The 14,989-nt window shown below is 39.3% G+C and overlaps 1 protein-coding gene across 7 annotated transcripts in view; it reads left to right on the top strand.

Moving 5' to 3' along the window:
• The window catches only part of PCDH15 (protocadherin related 15), a 1,707,782-nt gene that overhangs the window by 1,580,976 nt on the left and 111,817 nt on the right, over nt 1-14,989 (top strand). For all 7 annotated transcript variants that reach the window (XM_078077809.1, XM_078077807.1, XM_078077810.1 and 4 more), the window contains one exon: nt 10,855-10,982. In XM_078077809.1, coding sequence (XP_077933935.1) covers nt 10,855-10,982 — 128 coding nt within the window. The remainder of the gene's footprint in view (nt 1-10,854; nt 10,983-14,989) is intronic.

The raw sequence follows: 14,989 nt of genomic DNA, 5'->3' as shown, positions 1-14,989 counted from the left end.
ATAAGGTTGGAATGCAGAGCATTGTGAATAACAATTCCATTAAGGGCATAAGACAAATGGAGGTATAGTAACTCAAAGTGGAAAAGATGGAGTTCTATGTCCAAAATAAGGGGGGATAGGATGTTGAGCAGACAAATCAAAAAAAAAAAAAAAAAAAAAAAAAAAAATTCTACTTTACTTTTTCAACAATCAATTGGGACCCAAGTGTGGTTGACTGAGATGCCCAGGTAGGCAGTGTGGGGACAGTCCTAGAGGAGAGACTCGTTACTTCAAAGTTATAGTGCTAGATTTTGCATTCTATCATAATGAAAAGTTAGCTTCCATTTTTACTGTGACTGATGCTTGAAAGTTTAAGTAGCTGATTACTTGAACTTTTGAGAGTTTATAAGTTTATGTTGCTTCAAAAAATTATTTTTTCCTCTGAGAAATTTTAGAAGATATTAAAGATAATGCTTGCATGTAATGACATAGTGCAGGAACTAAGCACCCCTATTTGACAAGTATTCATTAAGTACTTCCTAAGGACTAAAATTAGCCTGTTCGTTGCATTAAATAGTTGTTGTTAAATTGCTTCTAAAATTTCTGCAAAAACCTAATTATTAAATATGTTGTGTACCAGATGACTAATGAGTGAAGCAAAGATCTACAGATAAAGAGTAATTAGATTGTGTTTGACAGGGTCACCTCTCTCTTTATTCATTGCTTTTTGGTTAAGTGTTCACAAGGAAGTCACATATGCCTGGGGAAATATCATCTTACAAGCAAGCAAACAAGTAAACAAATTTATTTTATTTCAGGGGGAAAATACATGCTTGACTAGCATCTGCCAAAGCTTGTCGATGCAGAAAAAGTAGAGATGCACACGTTGTCTCCCCAGGCTCTTTTGATATGACATGATATTTTGGGAAAAGCACACAAAGGAATCAATGAAGTTTCTTTCAAGATTTTTCATTTCTGTGAATGCTATGTTTTTCATAATTTGTTTTCCCATCCCCTTTCAACATATTTAATACTAACTTTCTCTTCATTATAAAAATATTATTACTATATAAAAGGTAATATATATAAGAAGAAAATAATGTATAATCCTACACTTCTGAATGTTTTTAAAATTTGCATACTTCTTTCAGTCTTTTTTCCTGTGGCCACACACACACACACACACACACGCACATGCACATACACAAACATGCACATGCTAACACATGCAAACACACACACATTTTGATCATGCATTCTCTGTTTAGAATCTGGGGCTTGTATTTCCAATTGGTGTTATATCAAAAATATTTTTATGTTATTAAATACTCTTCAAAAAATATCATTTCAGTGGTTGTTTCACATTCTACCATGTGAACATACCATGATTCATTTACCTCTTTCCATGTTACTGAAAATCTAGCTTGTTTTGCAAGTGGCATTTCTAAGCAGCTGTTGTTCTTAATCTGAGGTCCTTGGAGCCTAGGATTGATCTAAAATGAAAAATCTTTCGTCAGATACCCACTAGTCCTTTTCATGGACATATGGTCCATAATTTTCACAAAAAATTTCAAAGCTATATTTATATAAAAGAAGATAAATCCAGCTACTAAGTTATATGCTATAGATATAAAGTCATTTTTTTCTTTCTAAATGATTTATTATATTTATTATAATGATCGAATAAGTTTGCTAGGATCCTAACATATCCCATAGGAGAGCGCACTCCTGTGTGTTTCTCATTCACCGTCATGCTCCTAGCACCCTTAAAACACCTCCGACACCAGATGTGCAGGCTTGCCACTCACACAGTTCTCTGCAACACCAGCCGGCTGTCCTACAGTTCAATGTCACTCTACCACCCACCCGCGTTAGAGCGGACCCCTCACGTCAAGCTCAGTCCCACAACACTGCCTCCCACTTCAGATGCCAACTGAAAATAGTAGGTTCTCAGGTTACCCACAACTTATGTCAGGCTTGGTTACAAATAAGAGGTTCCCATGACCCCCTATTGTTTCAATCAGTCGCTGTAACAGCTCATAGAGCTCAGGGAAACACTTGCTTACGTTCACCAGTTTCTTGTATAATAAAGGACATGATGAAGGACACAGATGAGCAGCCAGGTGAAGAGATACAGAGGATGAAGTCTGAAAGGAGCTTCCTTCCCCTGGAGTTCTGGGTGCACCACCCATCCCAGTGGATAGATGTGTTCATAATCTGGAAGCTCTCCGCACCTCATATTATGGGGATTTTTATGGAAGTTTCATCACATAAAAGGCATGATGGATTATTAATTCCATTTCTAGCCCCCCTGCCCTCTGCAGAGAATGGGCAGTGGGCCTGAAGCTTCCAAGCTTCTTTGTGTGTGTGTGTGTGTGTGTGTGTGTGTGTGTGTGTGTGTGTTTTATTATGTTATATTAATCACCATACATTACATCATTAGTTTTTGATGTAGTGTTCCATGATTCATTATTTGAGTATAACACCCAGTGCTCCATGCAGAACGTGCCCTCTTTAATACCCATCACTAGGCTAACCCATCCCCCCCCCGCCCCGTCTAGAACCCTCTGTTTGTTTTTCAGAGTCCATCGTCTCTCATGGTTCAGCTTCCAAGCTTCTAATAACGGCTTGGGCTCTCTGGTGATTAGAGCCATCCTGGAGCCGAGCAAGAGTTGCCTCATTAGAACAGAAGACATTCCTCTCACCCAGGCATTCCAAGGGATTTAGAAGCTCCGTGTCAGATGCTCCGATCACTTGGGAAATTAAGTCTTCCTTAGGAGCTCTGTGTCAGGAAATGGGGCCAAAGACTAAGTGTTAGAACAAAAGATTCTCCTCGCACCCCTAATTACAAGGAGTTTTAGGAGACAGGGGCAAAAACCAATATTTCTTCTTGTTTCATGCTTATCCAAAAATATACATATATAGTATTATAAGTACTCATATATACTTTTATATAATCTACCCACTATGCAAATGTTTTGAAAATAGCATGTATGCCAAAACACTTTTCATTTTTTATGGACAACAACTCTATTGCTTTACATTTTTATGGTGATGGTAAGTACATGCTTGTCCATCATAACATTTAATAATCAAAATAAGCCTATTGTTTTTCAACAAAGTTACAGATGAGAAAATCAGGGCTTTTTTCTTGTCATGATTTGTTCAAAAAGTACCCCAGAATGTGGAAAGCAGATTTCTGGTTTGCTTGTTGTTTTTTGTTTTGTTTTTGTTTTTGTTTTGTTGTTGTTGTTGTTGTTTTTTTTTTGGTGTGGAACTCCAGAATGTAGAAAGCAGATTTCTGGTTTGCTTGTTGTTTTTTTGTTTTGTTGTTTTGTTTTTTTGGTGTGGTGTTTTTTGTTTTGTTTTGTTTTGAAAGAGAGTGAATGAGCAAGAGTGGAGGGGCAGAGGGAGAGAGAGAATCTTGAGCCCCCTGACGTGGTGCTCTTTCTCACGACCCTGAGATCATGACCTGAGCCAAAATCAAGAGTCTGGCCTTAACCGACTGAGCCACCCAGGCACCCCAGGATTTTTCATTTTGAATTCATGGTGTTTCTACTTTGCCCCAAGTTCCCATGAAGCAGGAATGAAGGATATTTTCAGCAAAGGATATATAGAAACACTTCCAGTGAGCAGATTTAATTTTAAACCAGATTATCTACATAGTCTTTAACCATTTTCCTGATGCAGTTGAGAAGTAGACTTGTTTTCCCTGCCCCATTCTATCACTATATTCTCAGCCACCAGACAGTTCTAAAAACTTAGAAAACCTTAGACATTGCCTAGTGAAATGTTAGTTCTTCCTGTGGTTTTAGGCATAAATGTACATATACCTAAATATAAATTAAAAATTTATGCCAGTTGATCCAGATTGTCCTAGCTCCCCATAAATCACAAACTTAGAGAGGTTTAAGGATTACATTGGGTTTTTAAAATTACCCAAACTGAAGGGAGGCCATTAAGTGAAATGGTCAGGAATATCTGTTGTCAGAGGCTTGGGTCTGAATCTTCTGCCTCTTCTGGTTTTGCAATCTTAGACACCTCGTTTAATCTCTCCAAGCCCCATTATCTGCATGGACAAAATGTGGATAATCAATAACAGTGTTATTATGGGGATAAATTGAAGTAATGCACAGAAAAGCATTTAGCTCAGAAACATCTCAACTTTTTAGTAGTTAGCTTTGTCATTGTGTTAGTGTGCTCAGGCTGGTATAGCAAAATACCAGGGACAAGGTAGTTTAAGGAACAGAAGTGCATTTTCTCACAGTTCAGGGGGCTAGAGGTCCAAGATCAAGGTGACATCAGGGTTGGTTTCTGGTGACACCTCTCTTGCTGGCTCATACATGGTCACCTTAATGCATTAGACCATGAAGAACATTTAACAATAAGAAAAACCGCCATTGCCTCCAATGTTTTAGAGTCTAGTGTATGTTTTCTAAGCAGACTAAGCTCCCATAATCCTAAGGATCGCAGTAATTATTTCTTTGATGTATTTATCAGTGATAATTAGAGATGTGCCTGGAGCTCAGGGCATTTCAGTTGGAGGCGATGTCAAGGGCAGAGGCCAACAGGCAGTGACAGGCTCTAACCCCTGACTTTAAAGAACTCAACCAAAATGGGGATGCCATCGTATGATTAATTTCAGCCTGTTTGGATGGAGTCCCACATTAAAGACGTGTGCATGCAGGTAGACTCAAGACACGGTGTCATTATATATCCACATAATCTTCCCATTTATCTTAACTCCTCTAACCTCTCTCTCTTATTTTAAATTGGGGTTTTTCCAGCTTCATCACTATCCACAGTTTGGGCTGGAAAATTTTTTTTGCTGTGGGAGCCTGTCCTGTTCATGACAGGATGTTTCTCAGCATCCCTGGCCTCTACCTACTAAATTTCCCTACCTATCCTCCCCAAAAATGTCTCCAGATGAGCAAAATCAACCATGGCCGAGGACCATGGCTTTAACTCCTTGGATCACCATCCAGAAAGTCTTTTTTGAGAACCCAGTACAATGTAGGCAATAGGTTTGTCGTGTGCATAGAAGATACAGATTGATCTTGAGAATACTAGGGGCTTCCTGGGAAAACTAACAGCCCAGAATTAATTATTGAAAGTAAAGAAAGAAAAAAAAAAATACTTCCAAAGTAAATTTGGTCTAGAAAAACATGGAGTCAAGTTAAAGTTAATGGTATTTGGAAGGTCACTTACTCTTCTGAACACCTTTCACTTTGGTTAGATTGCCTAAGGGAACAGAGGGCTGTTCCTTGAGGTTCTGTTCTGACTCCTACTTTCTTTCCTGAGCTTTACTGTTAAGTAGTTCTATTTTCTCTTTCTGCAAACTAAGGAGGTATCTCACATCCCCTCACCGGAGCGGTCACTTCTGGAACTTCTTGGCTCACTGAAGTCAAATGTGCTACCCAAAGAAGAGGTTCTCTCCTACAAAATTGGAGGAAAAAATGTCAATTTGGGGGAGGGAAATGAGGCACTGAGCCCCTAAGTGCATAGTAAGAGTATAATGTCTTTAACCAAAACACATGCCAAAAAAATCCACCCCCCAGCTTGTAATGTCCTTCATCCCCTGTGGAGCTCTTCCCAATCCTCGAGTGGTCTCACCTGGAAGGGGAGGGCAGGTAATGTTGCTCTTCTCACACTGTTCTCCCATTTCCACTTTCCTGTTTTCCCTCTGCCTTTTTCCGTTTCTGTTATGTGCTTCACAGCTACCTTAAATAAAGGATATAGTGTTGACGAGAAAAAAAAAAAAGATTGTGCAAATACTTCTGAAAAGATAAAAAGTGGATTTTCTTAAAGGAATTTAAATCAGAGTTGCTTCCAAGTTTCTGCCTTTGAAATCATCAAAACCCAACTTCAGTGGAAGATCAGGATATAGTCCTGAGTCCTTACACAAGTGTCATGAAAGTATGTAACCCAAGGAAGTTTCTGGTGTCATGCACATGGCATGTCTGTGGGTTAGAACATCTAAGTGAGCGACATTCTGGGGATTAAACCACCTGGGTGTATTTGATTTATTTTGTGACTCCCCAGTATTTATTTTACAGTCTTTGATTAGACCTATCAAAATTATTTTCCAGATTTATTCAGGTATAATTGGGAAATGAAATTGTTAAGGTGTACAATATGGTGATTTGATATACATATATATTGTGAAATGATTTACCACAATCAAGGTAGTTCTTGAATCCGTCACCTTACACGGTTACCGTCCATTGACTCACCTGTGCGCACATGGATGCATGTGCATGTGTGTGTGTGTGTGTGTGTGGTGAGAACATTTAAGATTTACTCTCAGCAGATATACGAGGCAGTATGAGAAACTACAGTCACCATGGTGCCCACTAGAGCCTCAGAACGCGGTCATCTTGTCACTGAACATTTGTCCGTTTGATCAACACCCACCCTCCATGTCCCCCGCCACTCTACTGTCATTTCCATGAGTTCTACTTGTCCCCGTTCCATGTGTAGGTGAGATCATACAGTATTTGCCTGTCTGACTTAATTCGGCAAAATGCCCTGCAGGTTCATCCATGAGTCCCCCTCCCACTTCATTTTCTACCTTAGGAACTGTATCCTTAAGAGATTCTTTTATCTTCTGGCCAAATCTGACCCCTGACCATTAGAGGACGTTTCTTAAACTGGGAGCAGGTAAATTCCAGGCACATAAGGCAACATTGTGTTTCACGCAACACATTGTAAACTCATAAAATTTATTATCCTAAGGGGGAATGACTGGACTGGGATCATAACCAGCAAAGGCAAAATACTAAAATTTATTGATCAGTGAATGTATTTGTGTGTTTACTTGTTCAATAAAAATGTGATCTAGAACAGGCCATCAAATACTTGTATGGTAACTGGGGAGTCTGATCATAAACACTGCACTAAAGTCATCCGGGACAGTATTGAGGGCTGTGTGGGAACTCAAACATGGCGGGGGGGGAAGAAATGACCTGTGGGGCGTCAGTGAGGGTGTCTTGGGCATGGCTGGTACCTGCAAGGTACAAAGGCTCCTTGTGAGAAATTAAAGAAATGTGAGGTGTTTGCGACTATAATCTTTAAAGTGTTTGAAATCAATCAAAAGTGTTGCCAGCAATAAATCTGAAACTTCTTTTCAGTCATGTTAGGGCACACAAATGTGCCCTTTTCCCAAGGAGCTAGAGGCAACAGCAAGCAGATGTCCATGCTTGCATCCTATTGTCCCATAATGGGTTCCAGTCTCAGCCCAACCATGTGCCAGAGAGAACACAGGCCAGCCCCTAACCTCGTTCTCATGTCAGTTTTCTGCATGAAGCTGAGAATAACAATAGTTGTGATAATAGCTCTGTCTCTTGGATTGTATTCTCCTGTACATCTTGGAACGATGCCCACCACATACCACCCAGTAACCATTAGCTCCCAGTATGGAATTTTAGCTGGACATAGGAAGACCATGTGAAGATGTGAATCTGGGCTTAAATTCTTCAACTTCTAATTAGAAATAAGGAACTATCAAAATAAGAAAATGTTTATGTTGGACAAAGTCATAAATAAAATGAAAAATATTTTAAATAGGTTCCTATAGATGTAAAAAAAGAATTATACTATTAACTACCCTTTGGTGCTGTGTTTTTTTTCCTATTTCAATAAAATTGTGGGGGCTTCTAGCTGGCTCATTGGGTGGAGCATGTGATTCTAGATCTCAGGGTTGTGGGGGTCAAGTCCCATATTGGGTGTAGAGGTCATTTAAAATAAAATCCTTAAGGGGTACTGGTGTGGCTCAGTCAGTTAAATGTCTGCCTTCGGCTCAGGTAATGATTCCGGGGTCCTGGGATCGAGTTCCGTATCAGGCTCCCTGCTCAGTGGGGAGTCTGCTTTCCCCGCTGCCCCCTCCCTCCTGCCATGCTCTGTCTCTCTCTCCCAAATAAATAAATAAAACCTTTAAAATAAAATGACATTTTAAAAAAATAAATTAAATAAATAAAATAAAATTGTGATCACACAAAACTCTAGTGTGAAATGCAGTAAGGCAGTAATGATTATGATAAAGTTATTGGGTATAAAAATAACCCAAGATGAAACTTACATGGAACTCAACAGCAAATAAGTAAATGAGTAAATATAAAATACCTATAATATTTTCTTTCCATTTCTTTTCCGGGCAGATGAGTTAGAAATCAGTTATGCAGTTCAGTAGCACAGATTTATGATCCAATTCCAGTACAATTTTATTAAACTGCAGGGTTGTTAGGCAAATATTTTAAAAATCAAGAAGAGAAACTAACCCATATCATATTGAAAAGACATTAGAGGCAAGAAGAAGAGCAACCAATAAAAAACTGAGAGAAGTACTATGTTACATAGACATATATTTTTTTATTATTATTATTATATAAAGTTAAAAACGCCCAAACCTAGCAAATAAAAATTACAAGAAAATTTCAAACAGGAATTCAGTCCTGTAATTATCCTCCCATCATCATGCTTGCTCTCCTCATATAATTTATGGCCTAGAAGTACTATCACAATTTATTTTATGATTTAAAGCACCAAATGAAATATGGTTCAATTCTGTATCAGTCTCACAGCAAATATGGACTTAAGCACAATTGATACGAAAGCATGATATCTTACCTGGTAATAATGATATTTGTGAGATGAGTATTTTATAAAAGGAAATCTTGAAAAACTTCAGTCTGGTTAAAGCAGGATAAATTATTTTACAGAAAATTTACACTCATTGAATATCATTAGTGTAAGTAGATATTTATCTAGATGTTTCTACGGATGTTAATTTTAGAGATTTTTAGTAACTACTAAACTGGTATTTTAAAATTATATTACTGCAGTCTCTCTGGGAATTTATAAAATGCATACATGTAATATGTTTATTAGCATGTAAGTGTCACTTTAAATTACAACACTGATTCTCACATTGTTTTCCCCAATACTTAAGGAAATACTTGCTTTTTAAAAGATTTGCTAAAGCACAAATTGTTCCTGATGGCATAATATGTTTGTGCCTGGGCCTTAATCTTCTGTCATCATCTTATAAAGTGTCAGGAGAAAAGCAGATAAATCTCAGAGCATAAATTTATTCCTTTGCCGTGAGTTTAAGATCAGCCTTCACTTTCTCAAGTATTGCCAATAGGGACCATAGCTGATGTGGTCATTAATTAAGAATATATAAAAAAAAAAAAATGTTTAAAGGTGATATTGTAGTTTGGGATTCCTTTTGTTAAAACATATTAAACTGAGAGCTGTTAGGTCCTTTGATTCCAGAAATAAAAATGGTCCGCTAGCAAGATGAAAGTCGTGTTCATTTTGGCGGAACTAGGCTGGTGGCCAACCAGGGTGCAGCTCAGAGCCCCCCCGACCCCGCACCGCAGGCAAACTCTGCCATTAGCCTTGCTTCCCTCCTGGCACCTTCTCGACCTAGCACACCCTCCTCTCGATTCTGACCCTTCCAGGTCAGGGATGGTGAGAACGAGACAAATAAGAGGGAAACTAAATGGGTAGCAGCCAGGTAGGGTTAAAACCTCAGGGATGATAACTCTCTTGCGTCTCTGACCTTTTTCAGGCAAGCAGAAAGCAGCCTGTTTCTCAGTTCTCTCTAAGACAATGCAGGTTATACCTTCATGCATTCAGTCAACACAGATATATTGTACACCCACGATGTGCCTGCCATGCTAGTGGATCGGTGTTAGATGTAGTCGGGGATAGGACAGAGCAACAACTTTAGGGTATCCCTGATAAATAATTTGTAGCTCAATTGCCCTATATTTGATGCTACGTGAAATATATGAAAAAAGTTCACGTTGGTAAGACATCAGAATACTTTTATCATTTCAATCTACCTGTTGCAAAATGATTACCCACTTATTCCACATTTTTTCTGGATTGTGAGTTGTTTTCAAACATTTTTCTTAAGATTTTATTTATTTATTTGAGAGAGAGAGCAGGAGAGGGGAGGAGAGGGAGAAGCAGACTCCCTGCTGATCATGGAGCCCAACACGGGGCTCGATCTGAGGACCCTGGGATCATGACCTGAGCCAAAGGCAGATGCTTAACCGACTGAGCCACTCAGGCGCCCCGAGTTATTTTTATATATCGGGTTCTTTGTAAAGGGTCATTTGTGGACTAGTGACAGGTGCTACATTTCTAATTAAAGGAATGATGATTGAGGGGGTGAGATTCTAACATTTGATGATGAAATGTGTTCCTTATGGTATATTTAGTATGGTAGACATCACACATCAGTGTTGATGAGTCACAGGACAGTGATCTCTCCAGCTACATCTTTTCCGTGGGTGAACGACGGCCTGTAACATATGATTAAACTTGGTTTCTCATTGTGGAAATAAACCCCTCACCCAACGACTGTTTACTTTTCACCCTAAAATTTTAAAAAAATTGTATGTTTTTTAACTGAAAGAATATCATTGCTAGTTTTATATTTAAGAAAAAAAATCTGTTTTTAGTTGATGTCAGCTTGTCTTATTTCATAAGGTGTTTATAGGTTTGTGTCACTTTGGCGTAGTTGGTGTTGTGTGTGAAGTGTTTGTGAGCGTGAACAGTTGAATTGTTTCATTAAAATTAGCAGAACACAATACTTTAGTGCCTATTAAATCAAGTAAAATGAATTACCAAGACACTGTAATTAAAAGAAATAACAGCAACTCTACATTATTATGCCAGAAACATCATTATCCGTGTCCTCTGTGGACCTTGGGAGATTAGACTTGCCATTCAGGAATGACTTTCTGATTTAAGCCATTTCCATTGTTTCAGAGAAAAAAAAGAAAGTATAATAAGTATTTACTCCAGTGCATTTTTTCTGGTGAATAGCCACCAATTAAAAATATATTATTTCTTATCCTCCAGGCAATACGGCTAAAGTGTATATTGAGATTCAGGATGAAAATGATCATCCCCCAGTGTTTCAGAAAAAATTCTACATTGGAGGTGTATCTGAAGATGCAAGGATGTTTACTTCTGTGCTCAGAGTTAAGGTACGAGAAAATTTATTAAGATATGGAGCTAACGTTAAAACAAAGAGCTCAGACTCTGCAGATAAAGTATAACCATGTAGTTTGTATTGACTGAGTACTTATTCATGGTGTTTAAACAAAAGTCTGAAACTCAGATACATGGGTTTAATTAGCCATACTGCAGATTAGTTATGAGGTGAATACTGTGCAACTTTTATGTTTTATTTTTACTACGAAAATAGGAAAAATTACTTATGATAATTTACACTGAATAAGATATTAAATCATTAAAATGTATGGCTCCCAGTAGATTTGTATGCCTCTTATAGGTTTAATTCAGGAAAACTCCAAAGATTGGTAAAGTGGAGTTTCTAGTGGCAAATATAAAATTACTGTTTTCTAATTGAAGAAATAATGTACTAAATTATTTTTTCTGCAATATTTTTTTAAAATTCAAAATCTGAAACATGTAAAACATAACACTAATAATTTTAGCACTTTATTAAAAGTTAAAAAATACTCAGATATGTGAGAAAAAAAATCACAAACCTACTTAGAATTTTTTTTTTTTAAGATTTTATTTATTTGTTAGGGAGTGAGAAAGCACAAGAGTGGGGTGAGGGGCAGAGGGAGAAGCAGACTCCACACTGAGCAAGGAGCCCGATGTGGGACTCGATCCCAGGATCCTGAGATCATGACCTGAGCTGAAGGCAGATGCTTAACCAGCTGAGCCACCCAGGCATCCCAGCATTTTATATTCTTAATTACAGTTATTTTTCTGAAGGTATTTTTAAGAATATTTTTTAAGTAGCATTAATATACACACATAAAACCTAAATTTCCCTGGGCAAATCCAACTGTTGGTTGCCTCTAGTTTCACTCATGATCAGTTAGTTGCCTTTCTTTTCTTGTTACCAGGAGAACCACGATTAGAACTCTTCTTACATATAGCTTTATCATCTTATGCACACAAAGTATGAAAGAGGAAAATGAACAAGCAAATGAACATGTATAATGTGTTTGCAAAACAGCCCCTTCATAGTGCCAAAAACTGACTCCTGATCTGAATCACCACTTAGAACCAAAAGTGGTCCACAAATGTGTCAGTCACATTATATCTAAATCATATTATGGTTTGCAAGTAAGAAGCAACTCCAAAGGAGTTGATTTTTATCCTATTTTACTTCATCCCATGAAGTGTTGATTGATTCAGTTATTTCATCTAGTCAGCAAATTTTTTGAGTACTCACAGTGTGTACTGTTCTTGAAGTTGAACATAGAGCAGTTCAAAAAACAAACTAAAAGAGTTACCACCCCAGTACTACAAACCAGTGAAAGAAACAAGTCACTGTTGAATAAAACTGGTAGCTATTTAATACAAAGTCCTGTGGTCAAGACCAAGACTTGTGGATTCCTAGGTCAGGAGCGTGCTGCTCATTCCACTGCTAAGTCCCTAAAACTAGAGGGAGCTTGGAGGTCCGTGTGGCTGGAAGACTGTTTGGAGATGAGATTGGAAATGTAGCCCAGGACTAGAATATGGGGTTTACCCTCAGTATGTTAGAGAAGAAGTCTTTGAAGGGTTTTATTCAGAGCTATGACATAACCCAGTATAAGAGGATTATTCTGGATGTTGTGCAGGGTTAGGAAGGGGGTGGTGAACAGTATTCTCAGACAAGAGGACCCACAGAGCCCCGTGTACTACTTTCCCGGAGAGACGTGGCAGTGGGCTGGACCACGGCGGTCGGCCAAGGAGAGGGTCAGGAGGGAGTCAAAGACAGCCAAGAGGATTTGCTGACATTATATGTGGGGCATGAGAGAAATCAAGAATGACTCTGAGGTCTTGTTTCCCATCCCTCTCCCAGGTACTGCAGTAGCAGAAATCTTGAGTTCATTCTTGGAGATTTTTAATATGGCAAGGCAGTCACAGATGCTGATCTAAATTCAGGGAAGAAATGGTGAGCCAGGATGAAATCACCTAGAATATGGGTGTAGACAGAGAGGTTCTCAGACTAAGCCCTGGCACTCACCACTTGGACATCAGGGAGAGGATCCTCCAGAGGACACTGAGAAGTCGCCGCCACGAGGGGGCAGGAATGTCAGGAGAACGCAGTCTGCACCCTGTAAAGAGCAGATTGGTAGGAGAGGGAGTGATCAAAAGTCAGATGCTGCAAATTAGATTGCCCAGTGGATCTTCCCCTGACCGTTTATGATAATGAGAGCATTTGTAGTGGAAAGAAAGAAAAATAAGCCAAACTTGAATATATCCCATTAATAAAGGGGGTTTTTCAAGAGGCCTATAGATGACTATAGTGAGATACTTGTGAGTGATATAATCTGATGATGGCATGTACTTCAGAGGAACCGGGAGAAGGTGGCAAAGGAGGTGGAATGACAGTCTAGAAGCCTTCATTCAGACAGAGAGATACCTGCCATCTGTCTGCCCTCAGGCTCTGTGCCTGGTAAAGTATGGGGGCTGCTGTCTGAGACAGCTGCAGAAAGCCATGTCTCCTGGGGGCGGGGGGGACAGCATGGGGGCGAGAAATCCGAAAGCAAAGTTAATAGTCCGAGGGAAGGCTGGGTATTAGGGGATATTGGTAATGATGGACCGTGAACTTCAGAGGACCCCTGGGAAAGTCTGGTGGCAGAGGTGAGGTGGGAATCTGGGTCATCCTCGTGTGTAAAGGGCTGTGTGGGCAGGAGTATCTGGGTGGTGACAGGTGCTTTGGAATGAACACGTGGACTTACTGTGATGAGATAGAGAGGCTGAGACTGGTCATTTCTCCAGGACGACTGAGAACTCTGAAGGACACCCCACCCTTCGATTTATTGGGGGGTACTCATGCCAGGGAGAGGGGTTCTTTCCAGGAAGCAAGCTTTATGCAGTGTAATATTCCACATGAGGGAAAGAGGAGGAATGGAGAGAGGAGGGGGGAGGGGAGAGGACTTTAACGGTGTATCGATGCAAGTATGTGCTGTAATAATCAATGCTGTTAGGAAAGCACCAGTTGCCACATGGATTCAAAGGAAGGAGACATTTCAGTTGGTGAAAGAACATGAACACTCCCAGAGGGATGAAGAATTTGAGTGGCACTGAAGGGGGTTAGATTTTCTCCCAGGCAAGCTTAAATGAGGCAGAGCCAGAGTGTCTAAGCAGAGGAAACAGGGAGCCAGAAGCCAGAAGGAAGAAGTGCAGAGTGTGTTTGTGGAGCAGTGATTGGAAGCAGGGAGCTCGGGAGGTGATGGGAGTAATAAATCTTAACTGGTGGACACTTGGAAGAGCTGCCTTTAACCTTGATGCCTGGAATCTAAATTTAAATTTAAATCTAAATCTAATTTTTTAAATCACAATTTAAAAAATTGTGTAACATGTAGGGAGGGGAAGAGGAAACATGCTATAGAATTGACTAAGAAAGGTGAGACTTTAAAATATAGGTGGGGGCGCCTGGGTGGCTCAGTTGGTTAAGCTTCTGCCTTCAGCTCGGATCATGATCTCAGGGTCCAGGAATCGAGCCCCGCATCGGGCTCCCTGCTCAGTGGGAAGCCTGCTTCACCCTCTCCCGCTCCCCCTGCTTGTGTTCCCTCTCTCACTGTCTCTCTCTATCAAATAAATAAATAAAATCTTTAAAACAAAATAAAATATAGGTGAATAAGACTATACTCAACTAGCTTAAAATATGGAGAGTGGATTAAGGGCCATCCTAAAAATATGTGAAGGTAAAGGCAACACAGTGAGAGCATTATTAAAATGAATTCTGCAATATAAGTGATAATAAAATAAAGTTGTGTATATATGCTCTGAAGCAGCATATCTAATATGCTTAGAGACTGGTTCCAAGTTCCTTTTTTCAGAAAATACATATTGCATTCCTAGCATGTGCTGAAAATAAGGAGGTGAACAAAAAAGACTCTCCCTCTGCCCTTACCGAGTTAACATTCTAGTAACTAGACAACAGAGTAAGTAAGTCAGTCTTTTATTTACACAGACATGCAGAGATTTGGTTTCTGGCTCAAAAATTTGAATGTTCATG

Source organism: Halichoerus grypus, chromosome 7 (assembly GCF_964656455.1).
Source record: "Halichoerus grypus chromosome 7, mHalGry1.hap1.1, whole genome shotgun sequence".
Classification (NCBI taxonomy): Eukaryota; Metazoa; Chordata; class Mammalia; order Carnivora; family Phocidae; genus Halichoerus; species Halichoerus grypus.
This window is presented reverse-complemented; position numbering and strand designations above follow the sequence as displayed.